The 20978-nt window shown below is 40.1% G+C and overlaps 1 protein-coding gene across 4 annotated transcripts in view; it reads right to left on the reverse strand.

Moving 5' to 3' along the window:
- The window catches only part of etv4 (ETS variant transcription factor 4), a 117527-nt gene that overhangs the window by 13142 nt on the left and 83407 nt on the right, over positions 1–20978 (reverse strand). For all 4 annotated transcript variants that reach the window (XM_063036973.1, XM_063036969.1, XM_063036971.1 and 1 more), the window contains 2 exons: positions 17152–17220; positions 7235–7404 (listed from right to left, as the gene is read on the reverse strand). In XM_063036973.1, the coding sequence (XP_062893043.1) occupies positions 7235–7404; positions 17152–17220 (239 nt within the window). The remainder of the gene's footprint in view (positions 1–7234; positions 7405–17151; positions 17221–20978) is intronic.

The raw sequence follows: 20978 nt of genomic DNA on the forward strand, positions 1-20978 counted from the left end.
GGAATTTATTTGAGATATTACATTTGAATGAGCATTATAAATCTGGTAAAACCAAGTTGTGGTCTTGGAATCTACTCTCTCAAATGGAATTTTTCAAAATGTAATGCTCTATTGCCCTGTTTGAGTCAGACCATCTAAGCCAGTGGTCCCCAAGCACCGGGCCGCAAAGCATGTGCTACTGGGCTGCGAGGAGGCAATATGATTTGACAATATGAGTCAGCTGCACCTTTCCTCATTCCCTGTCACGCCCACTGTTGAACTTGAACGCACGCGAGGTCATTACCCACGCGTCATCCATGTCAGCGTGGGAAGAAGATCAACTCCTCAAGCTTGCAAATGACGGCGGGCTGAAAAGTATGTTTGACATAACATCTCTGCCGGCATTCTGGATCAAAGTCAAGGCTGAATATCCTGAGATAGCCACGAAAGCACTGAAAACATTGCTTCCATTTCCAACATATCTCTGCAATGAATGTAACGAAAACTAAATTGCGGAATAGACTGGACATAAGGAACCCCCTTCGAGTATCGCTGTCTCCCATCACCCCTCGATAGGACCGTCTTGTTGCAGGAAAACAAGCCCAGGGCTCCCACTGATTCAGCGATATTGGTGTGTTTCAATGATTTTATATGTTCATACGAGGAAAATATGTGCTGCGTGTTTAATATCCAAACGTTACTTAAAATGTTATGATGCTATTGACTTATAGTGACTTATCACTATATTCATGCGAAGAAAATATGCACTGCGTTTTTAATATTAAATTTGTTAGATAAACCCTTTTAGAAACAAAATTGAGTGTATTAGCCACTTATAAGTGACTTATAGCTGACTTATCACCTATAGTCCGGTCGTGATTAACACCCCCGCCCCAGGGTTGCCTACTGTCCCATGTTTGCCAGGACATCCCTTACATTGGGCTAAATTGGTTTGTCCCATACGGGACTGCCCTTGTTCCGTATTTCCCCTGCTAAGGTAGAGTGTTCCTATGAAACCTTTCGTGCCGAAATGGCGTAAAGCGAAGAAGCAATTACCATTAATTTATACAGGAAGATTTTTTGAGAGCTCCCAGACCCAAAAAATAACCTACCAAATCATACCAAATAACACATAAAACCTAAAATAACACTAACATATAGTAAAAGCAGGAATGATAAGTACACAGCCTATATAAAGTAGAAATAATGTATGTACAGTATAGTTTCACTGAACAGAATCGCAAAAAACGATTTGTAGAAAAAAAATCGACACGTACACGTCACGCATGCGCACACAGGTGCCCGCGCAAGGCTTCATGGTCATGGTAGTCTTTCTCGGGGTAAACACAACGTATTTGACTGCTACTCTTGTCCGTTGGCAACCCTACCCACCCCACTCACTGCCAGGTCGGCCGGTCCGCAAGAATATTGTCAATAATAAACCGGTCCGTGGTGCAAAAAAGGTTGGGGACCCCTGATCTAAGCATCAAATAGCACTCATGCAATTGTATTGTTGCACACAAATCCCTAGGTGGTAAAATCAGCTGGATTGTCAGTCCTTAATGGAATCAGGTAGGTAAACAAGTGACAAGTGGCTAAGTTGCACAGGTACTTATGGTTTGACTGAATACACTACCTCTTCATATCCGTCTGTTTCAGGGCCCATGGGTCACTTAGGTCTCTTGGTCCTGCCTATAAAGACAAATGAAGCTCCCACAATTGATGCATCAGTTGATCGACTTCATAAATGTGCCCCAAATGAGGTGATGATTTGGCCACCATCTTGTTTGTTTGTGTCTCGGCCTCCAGGCAAAGGTGAATGGGCACCTGTCACCCTGTGGCGAGCGAGGGAGGCTGGGACAAATATTTTTTAGGGTGGTATGGTAGAATAGCAGGCAGTGTAACACTATTACAGTGCCATCAGTAAGATTGGGGTTCAATTCCTGCCGCTGTCTGTAAGGAGTTTGTACACTCTCCCCATGACCACGTAGGATTCCTTCAGGTGGTCTGGTTTCCTCCCACATTCAAAAGACACACTGGTTAGGATTAGTGAGTTGTGGCCGCTCTGTGTTGGTGCCAGAAGCATGGTAACACTTGCAGGCTGCCCAGCACATCCTCACTGATTTGATTTGATGCAAACAAGGCATTTCAAACACCAACGCGTTTGAACAGAAAATCCTACAAAAGGTAGCATCACTGGTAAAGGTCTCCCAATCACTGAGCACATCTGCATGAAAAGCTCTCATAGGAAAGCAGCATCCATCATCAGAGATCTCTAACAGCCTTAGGACTCATAGCACTAGGTTCAGGAACAGTTACTACCCCTCAACCATCAGGCTGTTGAATAAAAGGGGGTAACTACATTCACTTGCTCTTTATTGAAATGTTCCTACAACCAATGATTTCACTTTAAGGACTCTTTATCTCATGCTCTTGTTATTTATTGCTATTTATTTATATTTGCATTTGCACAGTTTATTGTCTTCTGCACTCTGGTTGATTTTTCATGGATCCTGGTATAGTTATTATTCTATAGATTTGCTGAGTATGCCCACAAGAAAATTAATCTCAGGGTTGTATATGGTGACATAGATGTACTTTGATAATAAAATTACATTGAACTTTGGCTTTGATTTTCACTGCATGTTTCAACGTACATGTGGCAAAGTTAATCCAAACCTCACTGCAAATCAGGCAGGTGGGGTATGTCACAGAAATAATGAATTAAGTAGATATAGGTCATATATAATTAAATGTTCTGTGTCACACATGAATTGGCAAGATGGTGATGGGAACATCTTCACCCAAATTTCTGCTAGTTTAGAAAAGATATAACTCTGTTTTGTGCACTCCTAAGATTCAGCAATCACTCTGAGTTAATGAGAAAAATGGGATCATTAAACTGCACTTCTGGTGAAGAACTTTGGCTACTAGAAAAGCTGGGATTTCAGGCATGGTAGGTGGAAAATCTGGTGGGTGCTTGGCGATAGTCCCAAAATGTATTCCTGGCAAATGGTATCTTGCAGGTTGCTCTCAACTATTACACATGAAGCAACTGGAATCAAATTTCAACTGCCTCCAAATGTAAGGTGCAATGATAGCCATGAAGATAAAATCAGCATTAGAAATAAACTCCACAACAGCTATATACAAAACAGATGAAATTTGTGCAACAACTTTTACCTCTTGTTTGAGATACAGTCTATTGAAAAATATAAGGTATTTGATGTTATTTTGGCTGCTGATGTGCTTCTTTGTTATAGTTGAATCAGCTAAGTTGGTTATAATGACTCTATCCTTGTATCTGTTTAGACTCTTGCACGAGTGTCATCATAATGGAACAAGACTTGGTGGTGAACTTTTAACAATGTTTGTTTTAAATCATTCTGGAAAATGAAAGTTTGGAATTCAAACTTTTTTGAAAGAGTGAAATGAAGAAGGATGTCTCTCATTACTGTCTTCCAGTACTTGAAACAGATTGCAGGTTGGTTGGAGATTAAGAACACACGGGAAGCATTTATGTATATAGGAAAGAACAAAGTCATCCCTTTCTAGTTGTATACATCAGGAGATACCAAAATGGACTTCTCGTCTATCTTATGACCACACTTTCCTTATTCAGGCATTTTTCTTAACTAACATTATATTCAGCTATTCTCTCCTTGTACTGTATCTGTTTAGACTCTTGCACGGGTGACATCATAATGGAGCAAAATTCAATGGTAAACTTTTATCAATGTTTGTTTTAAATCATTCTGGAAAATGAAACAGTTTTGAATTCAATTTTTTTTTGAGAATGTGATATATAGAACGATCTCTCTCATTTAGAGTTTAGTACTTGAAATAGATTGCAGATAAGTTAGAGACCTCCTGCAATCTGTTTCAAGTACTGACCTCCAAATGAAAGCCATTAGAAGGTACAGGAGAGTCTAACATTCCTTTTTTATGCTTTAATTTGTAATGGTCTAGCTGACCACTGTTAAGTTGTCAACATGGATGGTATGTTATGGCTGTTCTAAGTCCCTATGTACACTAATACTTTGACAGCCAGCTCCTTCCGGACTAGGGGTTTAATCTTTTCTTTATTATTCCATTCCAGTTTGTACTTTCCTTTCAATCTCCATTTGTTTTTTTTTTAATATTCTGCAAATATTCATACTTTCTATGTCTTACCTTCTGCCACGGGGGGCTGCTGCACCCATTTCCAACAGTTTTACCACATCCTTCTCTTCTGCTTAAATTCTCTCATGGCTATCACTTCCGATCACTACTCCCTCCTTCCCAAGATCAAACCTCGACCTCAAGCTCCAAGCATCTTACCCTTAATTTAAAACATGTGCTCCCAGTTATTGCTGAGGATCACCTTGAAGATCTTTGTCTGTGTGGTTTCAAAGGAGGTTCATGTTGTATCTTTTTCATTGGTTCAGTGTTGATATGATACATTTTTCTACTAATTGAAAATAGCAAAACAAAATAACCCATGAAGGGATTTTTTAAAAAAGGTTTCTTTAATGGGAATTAGATCTGTGCAGATTTCTTTTCTCAAAAGTCTTTGAAAGCATTATCAACTCCCTAATCTGCCCTACTTCCTTTTGCATTCTCTATTATTTCTCTTCAATCAAAATTCCACCATTCTACAGTTTTAAAGACTTAACTCAAAGATACAAAGAGTAGTCTTGTTTACTGTAACCCTGATACATCTCTTCTGATCTCCCTAAGATAATAAGCAACACACAAGATGCTGGAGGAATTCAGAAAGTCAGGCAGCATCTGTGGAGGGAAGTGGGCTTGTGACGTTTCAGGTTGAGACCCTTCATCTGGGCTCTTTAGACACTGCAGAGTCCAGCATCTGCAGTCACTTGTGTTTCTCTAAATAATAATGACCACATTCTCCTCCTCCAACACTTCTCCACTATCTGCCTGGTGTGATGAGATTGATGTTATATGGCTAGGCCCCTAATTATCGGAGCACAATGACACTTACAGTCTCCTCTAGACTCTTCCACCTCCATCAGTTGAATAGTGTACAGGCATTGGTTTTGATCCCGTAACAAATTTTGAACAAGTTTTGACAGCTTCTCTCTTTCTGCTGTCTCCAATGGATTCAAGGTTTCTGATGCACAGGTTAGTGAAGAGGCCACCACCACATCATCAGCTGTGTCCACCCAGAGGGTGGTCCATCCATCTCATGGTTACTTCCCTCCTGAACCATTTCAGTATTCTCTTTGCCAGCTTCCTAACCTCCTCAGATGCCTGCTTATCCACAATTGTGCTGACTGTATCTACTTCCATCCTGAGTTCCATTCATTCTCACTGACCAACAATAGCTCTCATTACCACTATGTCTCCAATTTAAAGAAATTATATTTTTTTGTTTTAACCTTTTATGAAATTGTATCTCTCTACTTCCAATCTGCACCAGCTTTCTACCCTTTGCCCTTCTTTTTTTGTCCTTGGTCTTCTATCGCTGACTTAGTCAATCCCTTCCCCATCCCACCAACCATTAGTGGTGGTGTTTTTAATTCCCTAATCTCTATATTCTGGGGACCCCTTCCTAAACCCTTTTGGCTTGCTAGCACCCCCTGCTGGCATCACGGTAGTGCAATGCTTTACAGCACCGGCCGCAAGAACGGGGTTTGATTCCTGCCGTTGCTTGTACGGACTTTGTATGTGCACCCTGTGATCACATGGGTTTCCTCCAGGTGCTCTGGTCTCCTCACACATTACGAAGACATGCAGTTAGGTTTCTATATTGGCATCAGAAGCATGGCAAGACTTGAGGGCTGCCCACGCCTGATTTGATGCAAATGACAAAATTCACTGTATGTTCCAATCTACATGTGAAAAAATAAAGCTGATCTTTGTAATCTTTCTTTCTAATCTTTCCCCCTTTGAATCTCCATAAAATTCACCTCTGTGATCAAGTTTTGGTCAATTCTCATAATATGCCTCCTTTATTTCAACAACTATTTCATAGTTAATTATATTTTACAATTGTGGACAATCTTCTATTTTTAAAGCTAAATTCAGAGTACTACATAGAATCAATCATAGAGTCATATAGCACAGAAAACCTTTGGCCCAAATAGTCCATGCTTAGCAAGATCCTCAATCTAAGATAGTCCCACTTTCCAATGTTTAGCCTATATCCCTCTAAACCAGGAGTCCATGAACCCCTTGCTTAATAGTACTGGTCCATAGCATAAAAAAGGTTGGGAACCCCTGCTCTAAACCTTTCCTATCCATGTACCTGTCCAAATATCTTTTTAAGTGTTGTTAATGTACCTACCTCAATTACTTTGTCTGGATGCTCATTCCATTCACTGACAAGTTGGGTGAAAAGTTGTTCCTCAGTTTTCTATTAAAGTACCTCCCCTCTCAACTTAAAGCTATGCCTTCTGGTTCTTGATTTCTCCAACCCTGGGAAAAAGATTGTGTACTCACTCTATCTATGCCCCTCAGGACTTATACACTTCTCTAAGATCAACCCTCATTATCCTGTGTTCCAATGAAAAAAAAGTCCCAATCTGATCAATCCCTCTCCATAACTGAGTCCCTTGAATCCTGGCAACATCCTTGTAAACGTCCCCTGCAATCTTTCCAGCTTAATGGCATCTTTGCTATAGCAGGGTGATCAAAATTGAGCGCACTGTTCCAAATGCAATGTCTTGTACAACTGCACTATAACCTCCCATTTCTATACTCAACACCCTGACTGATGAAGAGCAGCTTGTCCAAAGCTTTCTTATCATGTACATGCAGATCTGATGTTTTTAAGGTCTGTGCATATAGTATATATATATATACACACACACACACATATATATATATATATATATACACACACACATTCCGCCCCCCCTCCTTGCCCCTTTCTGTGTGGGTTTCTTGTCTACTGTGAACACACTATCAAATGCATGATGAGAGACAGGCTCTAACTCATCTGAAGACAACCTTGAAGGTCACTGCTGAGCTACAATCTAAATTTCTGTATCTCCCACCTCAATCCCCCACCCTCGTTGTCCTTCTTATCCAAGATTCATACTCAGTTCCTCCCTGCTGGCCATTCCACACTACACCTTCCTTTGTAGATTGAGCTACCCCATGATCTCAAGCTGCTGTTTGATTCCATTTGTTTTAGCTGTTCACACAAAATATCTTCCGGACTTCCATCCCTTAGCCTTTGAGTAATGATTTAGAAAATGTAGCAACAACCTCACAACAATAAAAAAAACATTTCAATCTATCTTCTCACCTCCTCTGGTTCAACAAGTTTGAATTCCATTCCTCGACCAGTCCAAGCAATGAAGTTAGAGTTGGACGGATCGTCCAGGAGAGCAACAAGAAACTGCCACAACTGCAAAGAACCTCGGCGCTGATATAAAGGACCTTCGCGATATGTATTGATCTCCTGTTTGATGTCACCTGTCAAACGAATACAACATTTCTCATTGAAGTGACTAGGAAAGTTAGCAGACCAATATCCAGCATTCTCACATACCTGCACGAGCCAACTTGCCAATTGTCTTTTTTAGCTTTGTTTGCAGAGCTAGACCATGGAACAAATTTCACCTAGGTTAAAGCCAAAGGTGCATGAAGCGTGATAGATCATGCTTGAAAGAAAAACACACACACACACACACACACACACACACACACACAACAAGAAAAGATACATTAAGTGGCAGCAAATGGGTAACATCTATTTTAGTTTCTTCTTAAACACAAAGGACCACTGGTGGATAGAACTGGTTCCACTATTTTGACCCCCCCCCCAGGAAATAATAGTGAAGAGGTCATAACAATGAAGTTGATTTTGTATGTTTTAAATGTTTAGGCACTTTACACGTAAGTGAAGGAAATGATGTTGAAGTACTGTATAACTGAGGAGTGACTTGAAAACTAAGTTGAAGCACTTGAGCTCTGGGAAGGTCTAGAATTAAGAGATAGTAGCTTAAAGAGGAATTTAATGATGCCATGGTAATTAAAAGGTTAAATAATAATACGGTGCATGAGGGGAAGAAGGGGACAGAATGTGAAGAAGTGGATGTATGTCTGAAGGGTTTCAGATGCTGTGAGGGGTTTCAAGGGAAACAAATAGGCGGGTTGGGGCACAGTAGTGATGGTGAAATTTGCCTTTGGCTGCCAACACTGAACAGATGTGTATCCTATTGCTAGCTTGGCTCATCTCTTGCATGTTTGATATCTTTTCAGTTGGTGATGCTGAATGTTCTTGAACACATATAATGCTACTGAGAGAAGTTGAACTTCTCCTCCCAGGAAGTTAAGCCATCTATGGGGTCCAGGGAGTCAGTGCTGGCCAATAAGGATGGGTGTAAACAGTACAGACATAATGGAGCTCCTGCTAAGTATCAGATTGGAGTTTACTGAGGTTGAGAGGTCTGGATATGATAACGACTTTAGGGTTTCTACTGCTTTCTAACCCAAAAATTAGTACAGCCCTGGGGGTCCAAGGGTCTTGGTGACAAAAAGCAGTTGGATCATGAAGATCAGTTCAAGGCAGAACAAACCACCAGAGCAAAGAGGGCAGTCAGTCTTGTGATGAAAATCAGGGCTGGTTTTATCCCCAGTGTTCAGTGAAGGAAATTGCCACCATCCCAAGACACTGCCATTAGTGTTGGAGGGCTGGTACTAGAATGACATTAATGTAGGGATTTAAACTGTCTTCTGGAAGTGATGGGAGCTGTAGAGAGAGAAACCTTCACTGGATGTGCAATGGGGGAAAACAAGGCCAGTCCTGGTAAGCTGGGCAGTAAGAGAGACAATGGCAGAGTGAACAATGTGGGGGGAAAAAACAGCACTACTGAGGACAATAGGAATAATGTGAACAGTCATGAACAACAAAAACCTGTTTCAAGAAAAACATAGAGTAAATGATTTGATTAATGTTCTGCATAGGTGCAGCCAAGCATGTTTATTTTAGTCTTTGACTTTAATCTTTGTTAGTGTCAGGACACCAACACAAAAGCACATAATGGTTTCATAAACTGGGTAGCTAATAAAGAATAGGAGATGAGTCTTGTCTATGGTACCTTGAAAATACAGGAAAGAGTATGTGTGAAAGAAGTTAGGAAGAAAATAACATCTTTTCATCACGAAGTCTGCTGCCTTCTTACTTGTTACATACACCTGTTAGGGTGCATTCTCCTTATAAGGTAACTGTAGCCTTCAGCCAGGAGCAGATGTCATCAGGTGGTTGCCAACCTTCACCGAGTGTTTCGACCCTTAACCACGACACTCTCCAGTTGGTGGGCCGGCAGTGGAGGCCAAATCACTGCCCGTCTGCTCCTGGCTTCCAGCTCCCCGCCTCTCCCCTACTCCAAATCCAAAAATTATTTGTGTTTAAGCACTTCTTTCAATATTAATGTCTCAGGAGTAAAGAAACACACACATAAAAGCAAAACAGACCATCAAATGATGGTCCTGTCTGACTAGGAGAAAGTCTGAAACAAACATTTCCCTCATAGTTTATACAAAACAGAGACCTGAGGGAAAAGGCTGACTATTACGCAACACAATAGCTATGTTCACACTTCATTGTGAGGCTCCTGTGCTGGATGGTGTTCAGCAAATGGTAATAAACTCCATTCCCTCTGGAGTCAGGCTGAGCCACTGTTTCCAATGGAAAATTCACTAGGGTCCTCGAGAGGAAATGTGCCCAGCCAGGAACAGCTTGGTCTGTGAAAGAGCTGTATTAATAGCTTTTACTTGGATTATTCACAAGTTTTAGTATTAAGATTGCCAAAGTAAAAATCATATTCTGTGGCCTTCATTAACTCCCCCTCATCAAGATAGATCATATGGTACAAATGGACTAAGTTAAACTAATTTATTATCTGTGTCATTGCTTTTCCTCAACTTCCACAAGGATATAAATGAAATTACTTCAACAACTTAATATGAAGTTTAGGCTGGGCAAGACAATTATTAACCTGAGTTACGTAAGGGAAGGATTGTATTGGATTATTCAGTATTGTTTGAACGTGGATGGAGTTACCAGTCCCAACCATTGATTCACTCATTGCCACAAATTATATTTCATGTTTCAAAGCATGTGTTATACAGTGCCTGTAAAAAGTATTCACCACCCCCCCCCCTTGGAATTTTTCATGTTTTATTGTTTTACAACATTGAATCACCGTGGATTTAATTTGGCTTTTTTGACACTGATCAACAGAAAAGGCCCTTTCATGTCAAAGTGAAAACAGATCCCCATAAAGTGGTCTAACTTAATTACAAATATAAAACATAAAATAATTGATTGCATAAGTATTCACCCCCTTTAATATAACACACCAAATCATCCTGGTGCAGCCAATTGGTTTTAGAAGTCACATAATTAATTAAATGGAGATCTGTTTTTGGAGACCTGCGTGCAGTCAAGGTATTTCAAATAATTGTAGTAAAAATACACCTGTAACTGCTAGTGAGTCAGTATCCTGGCAAAATCTACACCATGAAGACAAAAGAACACTCCAAGCAACTCCACAAAAAGGTTATTAAAAAGTACAAGTCAGGAGATGGATACAAGAAAATTTCCAAGTCACTGAATATCCCCTGGATTATTCAAGTTAAGTCAATTATCAAGAAATGGAAAGAATATTGCACAGCTATAAATCTGCCTAGAGCAGGCCGTCCTCAAAAACTGAGTGACTGTGCAAGAAGGGGACTCGTGAGTGGGGGCACCAAGAGACTTATGCCAACTCTGGAGGAGTTACAAGCTCCAGTGGCTGAGATCGTAGAGACTGCACATACAACAACTGTTGTCTGGGTGCTTCAGCAGTCACAGCTTTATGGAAGAGTGTCAAAGAGGAAGCCCTGTTGAAAAAAAACGCTATGTTTGGCATAAGCGGGACATTGCACATCATCAAAAACACACCTTTCTTACCATAAAGCATAATGTTGGCTGTATCATGTTGTGGGGATAAGACCATAAGATGTAGTAGCAGGAGTAGGCCATTCGGCCCATCGAGTCAGCTATGCCATTCAATCATGGGCTGATCCAATTCCTCTAGTCATCCCCACTCCCCTGCCTTCTCCCCATACTCTTTGATGTCCTGGCTAATCAAGAACCTTTTTATCTCCGCCTTCAATGCACCCAATGACTTGGCCTCCACAGCCACTCATGTCAACAAATTCCAAAGAGTTACCACCCTCTGACTGAAGTAATTTCTCTGCATCTGTGTTCTAAATGGACGTCCTTCAATCCTGAAATTGTGCCCTCTTATCCTAGACTCCCCTATCATGGGAAATAACTTTGCCATATCTAATCTGTTCGGGCCTTTTAACACTTGAAATGTTTCTATGAGATCCCCCCTTATTCTGCTGAACTCCAGGGAATACAGCTCAAGAGCTGCCAGACTTTCCTCATACGGTAACACGCTCATTCCTGGAATCGTTCTCGTGAATCTTCTCTGAACCCTCTCCAATGTCAGTATATCGTTTCTAAAATAAGGAGCCCAAAACTGCACACAATACTCCAAGTGTGGTCTCATGAGTGCCTTATAGAGCCTCAACATCACATCCCTGCTCTTATATTCTATATCTCTAGAGATGAATGCCAACATTGCATTCACCTTCTTCACCACCGACTCAACGTGGAGGTTAACCTTTAGGGTATCCTGCATAAAGACTCCCAAGTCCCTTTGCACCTGTGGATTTTGAATTCTCTCCCCATCTAAATAATAGTCTGCCCATTTACTTCTTCCACCAAAGTGCATAACCATACACTTTCCAACATTGTACTTCTTTTGCCACTTCTTTGCCCATTCCCCTAAACTATCTAAGTCTCTCTGCAGGCTCTGTTTCCTCAACACTATCTGCTCCTCCACCCATCTTTGTATCATCAGCAAATTTAGCCAAAAATCCATTAATACCGTAGTCCAAATCATTGGCATACATTGTAAAAAGCAGCGGTCCCAACACCGACCCCTGTGGAACTCCACTGGTAACTGGCAGCCAGCCAGAATAGGATCCCTTTATTCCCACTCTCCGTTTTCTGCCGACCAGCCAATGCTCCACCCACGCTAGTAACTTCCTTGTAATTCCATGGCTAAGCAGCCTCATGTGTGGCACCTTGTCAAAGGCCTTCTGAAAATCCAAGTACAGCACATCTACTGTATCTCCTTTGTCTACCTTGCTTGTAATTTCCTCAAAAAATTGCAATAGGTTAGTCAGGCAGGATTTTCCTTTCAGGAAACCATGCTGACTTTGGCCTATCTTGTCATGTGCCTCCAGGTATTCCATAATCTCATCCTTACAATCGATCCCAACACTGACGTCAGGCTAACAGGTCTATAGTTTCCTTTCTGCTGCCTCCCACTCTTCTTAAATAGCAGAATAACATTTGCAATTTTTCAGTCATCCAGTACAATGCCAGAACCTATTGATTCTTGAAAGATCATTGTTAACTGCAGCAGGCCCTGAAAGGTTTTTGAAGGCAGAGGGTAAAATGAATGCAGTAAAATACGGGGAAATCCTGGAGGAAAACCTGATGCAGTCTGCAAGGGAACTGCAATTTGGGAGAAGATTTGTTTTCTAGCAAGACAATGACCCCAAACATAAAGCCAAAGCTACACAGGAATGGTTTAAAAACAACAACGTTGATGTCCTGGAGTGGCCAAATCAGAGTCAAAACCTCAATCCAAATAAGAACTTGTGGGTGGACTTGAAAAGGGCTGTTCACTCACGATCCCCATGCAATGAGAGAGCTTGAGCAGTTTTGTACAGATGAATGGGAAAAATTGCAGTGTCCAGATGTGCAAAGCTGTTAGAGACCTATCCACACAGACTCAAAGCTGTAATTGGTGCCAAAGGTGAATCTACTAAATACTGACTTGAAGGGGGTGAATACTTAAGCAATCAATTATTTTGTGTTTTCTATTTGTAATTAATTCAAATCACCTTGTAGACATCTGTGTTTATGTTGACACAAAAGATTCTTTTTCTATTGATCAGTGTTAAAAAAGCCAAATTAAATCAACCTGTGATCCAATGTTGTAGAACAGTAAAACATGAAAACTTTGAAGGGGGAGGGGCAAACACTTTTTATAGGCACTGTATGTGGAACATAGCATTATCATTACTAGCTGTGCTAGATTACAGTTCCAGGACAGCCTTACATTTACATTTGTCATTATTCCCTAGTTAGCTATGATGAGTGTGTCCCATTCCAGGAAAGAAGTGGTAATAGTGAAATTCCTGCTATTAGCGAATACTCTTCTGAGCCTTCCAGCTGGGTATAGGTGTCGATTATAACCAGCATTTTGATGACAAACTCTATCATCTTCATCAGGGCATCATCCCCGATGAAGATGGCAGAGCCTGTCAGCGAAATGTTGGTTAAAAGCAATACCTGTACTCGGCTGGAATGCTGAGAAGAGTTTATTCGTCATATACACTGGGAAAGCACTAGATCCTATTTCTGCTATTATCTTTCCTCCTTTATTTTCATACATAGCTAAACTCGGTATCTTAACTTCAAACTGGCAGGTAATTCCACAAAATAGGTACAAATAGTTCTCAATTCTTTGATTTTAATTCATCACTCTGGGCTCTAGATGGGCTGACGCACCCGTTCCTGTGCTGTCGTACTCTATGACTCAAGTTCAAATCTCTTACTCACTCTTCCTTCAGTTAGTCCTGACGAAGGGTCTCGGCCCGAAACGTCGACTGCACCTCTTCCTAGAGATGCTGCCTGGCCTGCTGCGTTCACCAGCAACTTTGATGTGTGATGCCCACAACTTACTAGACCTAACCTGGCTGCCTTTGGAATTTGAGAGGACACTGGAGGAAACCAACACGGTCTCGGGTAGAACGTACAAACTTCTTACAGACAGCAGCAGGAATTGAACCTTGATTGTTGGCGCTGTAAGTCGTTATGCTAACCACTACACTTTGTGCCTCCCTCTACCAACACTCATACAGAGCATTTCAGATTTCAGTCACCCTCTGGGTGAAAAACTACTGTCACAGATCCCCTCTAAATCTCCTACGTCTCACCCTAAATCTATACCCTCTACTTTTAGATATCACTGCTATAGGGAAAAGTTTCCTACTATCAGCCATATCTATGTCCCTCATAATTTTGTCTGCTTCAATCAGGATCTCCCTCAGCCTTCTCCACTCCAAGGAAAATAAAATCAACCTATCTAGTCTTTGCTGACAACTGAAGCTATGCTCTTAGCTGATGAATTACCAGTGAGTATTAATGAAACCACAATAATTTTTATTTCTACCACATTAGTGTGAGGATGAAAATTGTGCCCCCCCCTCACAAAATGGGAGAAGATAATTTTGTACAAAATATATTTATGAGAAGAGCACCACAAAAGGAAGAGGGTTGACTGAAGGAAGGAAAAGGGAATTTGAAGCACAGACAGTATTCCATAGACAGACAAGTCACGGAACATGTTGATGCCTGAACCCTTGATCAGCGGTTGCTAAAGCTGAGATGGAGTTGCTTAGAGGGCTCTTTCTGTGTCATTCCTAGCAGTCACACTGCAATATTACTGCAAGGAATTGGAGCTATGAATTACAGCAGATTTTATTATTGTTATTCTTCCTGCAGGTTCCAACTTAGTACATCAAGGCCTTCGGAGGTGCTTGCAGTACATTTGGAGATTAAGACATTCCACTAATCCTGATTCCAAGAAAAATCCCTCAGGCATATGCACCATGATGTTACAACAGTGGAAAAACTGGGTCAGGCAGAATTGGATCACTCTAGGTTGTCTACTCCCAGTACCTGTAGAGTATTACATAGTGTAATTGGGAATCAGCTGAGGAAGGCTTTCTGTCTCTTGGGTGATGTCACAGAGATGTAGAAGTGAAGCTTCCTTCAGGAAGAAGAGGCATTATCGGCTGAGTCTCTGCACAAGAGAGAATGCGAGTACTTGCAAGCCACAACTCTCAGACAGCCTGACCAGGCTGTCACCACTCTGTGTGCTACCCAACGACCACATGAATTGGCAGCATCCCTGCTGGCAAATCTATCTATACTTATTAAGTAGGCGGGAGGTAAAAATAACTGGCTAAATCAACAAATTGGTCCCAATGTGCTTAGAAATGACTAACTGATCTGTTATGGTCTCAGTAAGCACACTCTGAGGCTGTCTTAAGCTTAACTGTTGTTTTTGTTATTGTAGCTGCATGGGATGGTTTCCTAAGTTGGCAGATGCTTCTAAATTCCTACCAGCTCTTCTTGTATGATACAGGCAACCCCTGTATTACAGCAGTTTGGGTAATGGAAATTCACCTTTAGGTAACTCACAAATCACCACCCAAAACTCTGATACAGAATAACAAATATGCTTTTATAAAACATATGAAGAAAAGTAAATAAATGGTCACAAAATTCACTTTTTTCAACTCAAATATTTTGATGCATGTGCAGATGACGTGGCATCACATTACAGAAAGTCATGGTACAAACCCCTCCAGAAGGTGAGGGCTGCCTATACTGTGCTATCAAGTTTAGAGCATACTACAGAAAGAATAACTATTATTCTTATTTTAAAATATAATTAAAAATTCGATCACATTTTTATAATTGTTATACCACATCTTATCAATTAAAAAGTGGCCTTCATTTAAATGTTTATTATCAAATGCAATGGACTTATGATAAGCACAGGACTTTATACATGTATTTTAAAAATTGAATTGGAATGAAACCATTCTGCAAAGCACATTTGAATGCCTAAGTCATGCTCAAACAGTAGTCAGGTATCAGTTGAAGATACTGTTTTTTAAATTGAGGAAACACAGTCTACCGCCTCTTGTTAATTAAACCAAGGCACAGTTGCATTGAGATATTCAAATTAAACTGCCAGGAACTTTTCAGTAACTGAAGGGTCTTTCTTTTCAGTTATATAATACATTCATTTTACTCCTACAATGACAGCTGGGTCTAGATCCCTACACTGGTGCAGAAAAATACAATTCAAATTTATATTTATATTCTGTTAGTACACTGAGTTAACATTTTCAGCAAAAGTTATTGAACAGAAATCTCAAATCTCTCATGAGTATGGAAAGTTGGCTCTGTTTATATTGTGGTTTCACTGTATATTCTTGCTTTATCTTTCCAATGTCAGAAGAATTGCAATGCTTTTTTTCCCAAAATCAATGGTAATAACCAACATCAGGCGAAAAACCACTTGCAAGACGTAGTTTATCACAACTTCAGATTTGCATTATGACTCTGTTTTACACAAATTCAACTCTGATATAAAGTTAAACAGAATCCAGGTGGTCCTCTGGGTCATCTTTAAAACTTGAACTTTTCATGGCCATTTGAGACCAGTGAGTGGAGCTCTGTACACATATTGAAACTTTGGTTGCTCTCTCTTGAATAGTGTGAATGGGCAGTGAAAGTTAAGGTAATATATTTCATTAAAAGTAACATGCATCAACATAGTTGTCCTAAATGCAGCAAAAGTTTCCAATGTACTCCATAAGAATTTGACACCAAGCCACTTTAGGCAGTATGAGGAGAGGTGTCTAAAGGTATAGATATAAAAGGAGTAGGTTTCTATGGAATATCTTATAAGAGGAGAGAGAGGTGGGGAGGAGAATGATTTCAGGTGGAATTCCAGAGTCCATTGCCAGGGCAGATAAAAGCAAATGAGCCACCAGTGAGGCAATAAAAAATGGATCTACTGTAAAAGCAGATACCATGGTATATACATTTCAAGATCAAAACCAATAGTCGATAAACATAGAGGACTTGAATGAATGTTAACCTTATGCTATGAAATGGGGACCTTAGTACAAGTCCATGCAACATCAGAACCTCTTGTAGAAATTGAGCAACTGGGAGAAGCTTTTCCATTTCCACGGATCTGGGAATGAAGAGTTTCATGTTTAAAGTTGCCTCTGGTTTCTGGGGTTAGACATCTTCGTGCCATGTGCAGTATAGCTGCACTATTGACCTCCGACTGCTGCCCAGGTGTGAAGGAGAGCACAATTTCTGAGTGGTATTCATGCATACAATTAGTCCTAATGGTCATAGACCATAGAAATGTTTAATGAATTTCCCTTATTGTAAAATTTAAACTTTGCCCATCATAAACCTCAGCTTTTGGTTATCAGTTATTTTAAACCATTTGTGCACTATTCGTCCACTGTTATGCAATGAAAAGTCCTAACCTTCAAGTTTGTCAGGAACTACAGATGCGTCGTCACTATAGGATCTCAGCTGTTTCTCATAGGAAAAACCTGAAATATAAGAAAGAACATTTAGTAATATTATTATTGCATGCCTCAATCCAATGACTTGTCTCGTGCACCTCATTTGAACAGTGATAACTATGGTTAATAAAGAAATCTATATTAGCTAAGGTATGTACTGAGAACTGATTCATGGCAGCACAATGGTACAGTGTTGTATTGATTTTTGGGTCAGTAATTTATCCTATAATGTACTATCTTACTATTTGTAGTGTTCAAGCAGATCGATTGTTCAACTTCGAAAAGCTGAATGCTGGCAGTTTGTACAACCACTTACACTGTTTAGAAGTCAGTGACAAGAACATATTGTATCCAGGATATATGGATAGATGGAATTAAAAAGATATTCTTTGAGATTGTTAATGAAGTTCCTCATTGGATATTAATGAGATAAAGTTTTACTTGATTGTGAAGATGAAACAAGTGAAAAGGAAGATTAAAAGGTTAGCATAACTGCTGGCTGATACAGCTGCACTTTATCAGTGCCAACAACTGAACAATTTCCTTGCTTACATTTTTAAATGTGAAAATCTGAAATACTGAACTTGGGAGGGGATATGTTGCCTCTGCTTCTGTTGTAAATCTGTAGTAGTGTTTTAACTGTGTAATAAACACTTCAAAATATACATCTATTGAGGCTTGCTTGTTCATTACATCGATCCTTGTTGACTTAACTTCAGATTTCTGCATATCAGATTTTGCTAACTGCACCCTTCTATATTTGATTTATGGTGTCAATAGTCAGTGATATCCATGAATTTTGTTCTACTTTAATGCAAACTTTGCATTTTGCAAAGGGTTAAGGCAAAAGGACAAAATGAGACAAAATGATTCTTGGGAGCAGGCCAGCCTGAACAAATAGAGACAGCATATGCTATAAAATTTAACTGTTTTAAATGAAACTTCCTATTTTAAATTCCTCCTCAATTCCAGACATAAAACCAACTACATATTATACTCTAATTCCTCAAGTTAGTTCTATTGACCTCAAAATGTATATAATAAGCTTTGTTATGCGTGCATATACAACCAAGGACAAATTTCCATTCCTTGCTGTACAAGGATCTCCAGTCTCATAAATATGAAATTACGAGTTGATCATAGAAGACCTAATTCTGCTTACAGTGCTTTGTCAGGTATCTGTGCTAATAGATAAATCAAGCACATTTTCTTTAGGGACAGCAGCAGGTCATTCTACATTTCAAGCCCATCCTTCTATTCAATTAGATCAGGGCTGAACTGTACCTCAAATCCATTTACCTGCTTTTCTTCCAAGTCCCTTGATGGTCCTACCCAATAAAATTCTATTGATCTCATTCTTAAAAGTTCAATAGAACCTACATCCATTGGCTCTGGGGAGAGTTCCAAGTTTCCACTACTAATTCATGCAAAAAACAGTTTCCAATTTCTAAAATGCTTAACCCTGATTTTAAGATTATGCTGCTTCATTCTGAATTCTTTGGAGGATATGCTCTTTCTGTATATGCTCTACCATTTTTACCATTTTCTAGATTATAGTATTTTCAATATTCAAATGTTTGAACTAACGAGGATTATCGGCGTTTACCATCATTACACCGAGGTCCCAACCTAGAGAAGCTGCAACATAGGACTACCTGTATGCTCACTAGCACCAAGCATGTTCAGAACCAAAGAATCAAATGGATTACATCTAGTATGATGGTGGTCAATTAAACAACTAATGGGAGGAGGAGACTCCAAGAGCAAACTCATCCTCAGTGATGCTGAGACCCAGCATATGAATGCAAGAAGGCTGAAGTATTTACAGCCAACAGAGATAATCCACCTCAGCCTCCTCTGGATATCCTCACCATCACAGAAGCCAGTCTCCAGCCAAATAATTGCATTCAGTATAGTCTCATTAAACGGCAGAGAGCAAAGTCTATGGAACAGAAAACCTACACATGAAAACCAGTGTGCTTCTCTAACATATCTGGTTGAGACTTTATTCACCCAGAGAGTGATGAATACCTGGAATAGACTGCCTGAGAGAGAGTGGTGGGAGCAGAGTACTTGACAAAATTGAAGAACTGCTTTGACAAGCACTTGAATCGCCTGGGTGTAAAAGGTTACAAGCCAAAAGCCTGAGGATGGGATTAATACGAATGGATGTTCCACTGGTAGGTATGAATGTGGTGGATTGAATGGCCTAAATCCATGCCATATGATTCTATGACCCTATTCAAACTGTTCCACTGTATTGGCATCTATCCAGAAATGTGGAAAATTGCTCACAAGCAAGACAAATTCAATCCATTTAATCTAAGCTACTCTCAAACATCAGCAGAGTTATGGAGGCCATCAAAGACAGTGCTTATTAGCTGCACTTACCAATTACCTATTCATTGATGCCTAGACCACACAGCTCCAGCCTCACTGCAGCCTTTGTTCAAACGTGGGCCACAGCGAGGTGAATTTTGCACACGAGAAGAGAGACTGCCCTGGACAAAAAGGAAGCATTTGAACGAATGTGGCGTCAAGGCACTCAGGGAGAACCGAAGTCAATGGGAATCAAAGGGAAAGCACACCAGTGATTGGAGTCATATATCATGCAAAGGAAGACGGATGAAGCTGCTGATGGTATTTCCCATAAAGTAGCACTTTGCAGTTCTATAAGTCAATAGCTGAACTGCATTCTATTGTACATGGCCAACCAACAAAAAATTATAAATGTGATTAAAATGTTGGGAATGAACTCTAAAGACAAGACTTACTGATTTAAGTTCAGTAAATTGAGTGGGTCCCACCCAGGCAATTAATGAATAGTGATTCATGGATGAATAGATCTAAGGGAGTCAAAGGATAAAAGAAAGTGGAACTGAGATAAGAGAAAGCCTATTCCTACCCTTATTAAGACACCAAATCAACTTGAATCTTCAGTTGTCACTATCATGTTATTTTCCATCTCTGACTGTTGATGAATAACAAATCTCTATCTGATGCCTGTGCATTTGTGAAAGATCTGTTTAGACCACTGAAGGAAATCTCAGGCACCCCACGCTAAAATTCCTGCAGGATCCTGATTAATTGACAGGAAGCACAGACCCACAGGCCAGGTGCCTTGGTGCAAGAGAGACAAGTCACTGTGGGTTCAGGAAGGTTAACTTCAGGGGTGAAAGGGAAACAGCTTTGGTGAAGTAAATTCAATGAGCCTTGCAACTACAATATGTGGAATAGGTAGTCAAGGCTTAAGGCAGGAAATTAGATACTCCCTTGGCATATTAGCAGAGCCTCCGAGAAGTCATTCTGGGTCATAGGTACAAGGTTCAGTGGAGTGAAATGATTTGTAAAATGCCTCAGTTTTACTAGTACTGTCAGCTATTTCTTCCACGGCCTTAAGATGAAGAAGCACCTTCATCTGAAAGAAACTGTATTTTCAAATTTATTTCTTTACAGGTTTTATCTTGTATCTGATGTTGGCACGCATTTGTCAATTAATTCAATGACTTGATGACTGAAGTTATGGCAGTCATTTTTATCACTATCTTTCATGCAGTCAGACTCAGCAATTCCACTGTAGTAATCTGTCCCAGTGTGGCCATTAACAGAAATATAATAAAATCTAAAAGGGGTTATTCAATATGATACAGAACTTTCCTGTCCTTCCTCTTTGGGGTTACAACCACAGTATAATTTTTGTTTCTTATGAAATTAATCATTTCCAAATACTGTAGTGGACAAAATTGCAATTAGATGAAAACAATCTTCAAGAGGTGTGAGAAACT

This window comes from Mobula hypostoma, chromosome X1, assembly GCF_963921235.1.
Source record: "Mobula hypostoma chromosome X1, sMobHyp1.1, whole genome shotgun sequence".
In the NCBI taxonomy this organism is placed as follows: domain Eukaryota; kingdom Metazoa; phylum Chordata; class Chondrichthyes; order Myliobatiformes; family Myliobatidae; genus Mobula; species Mobula hypostoma.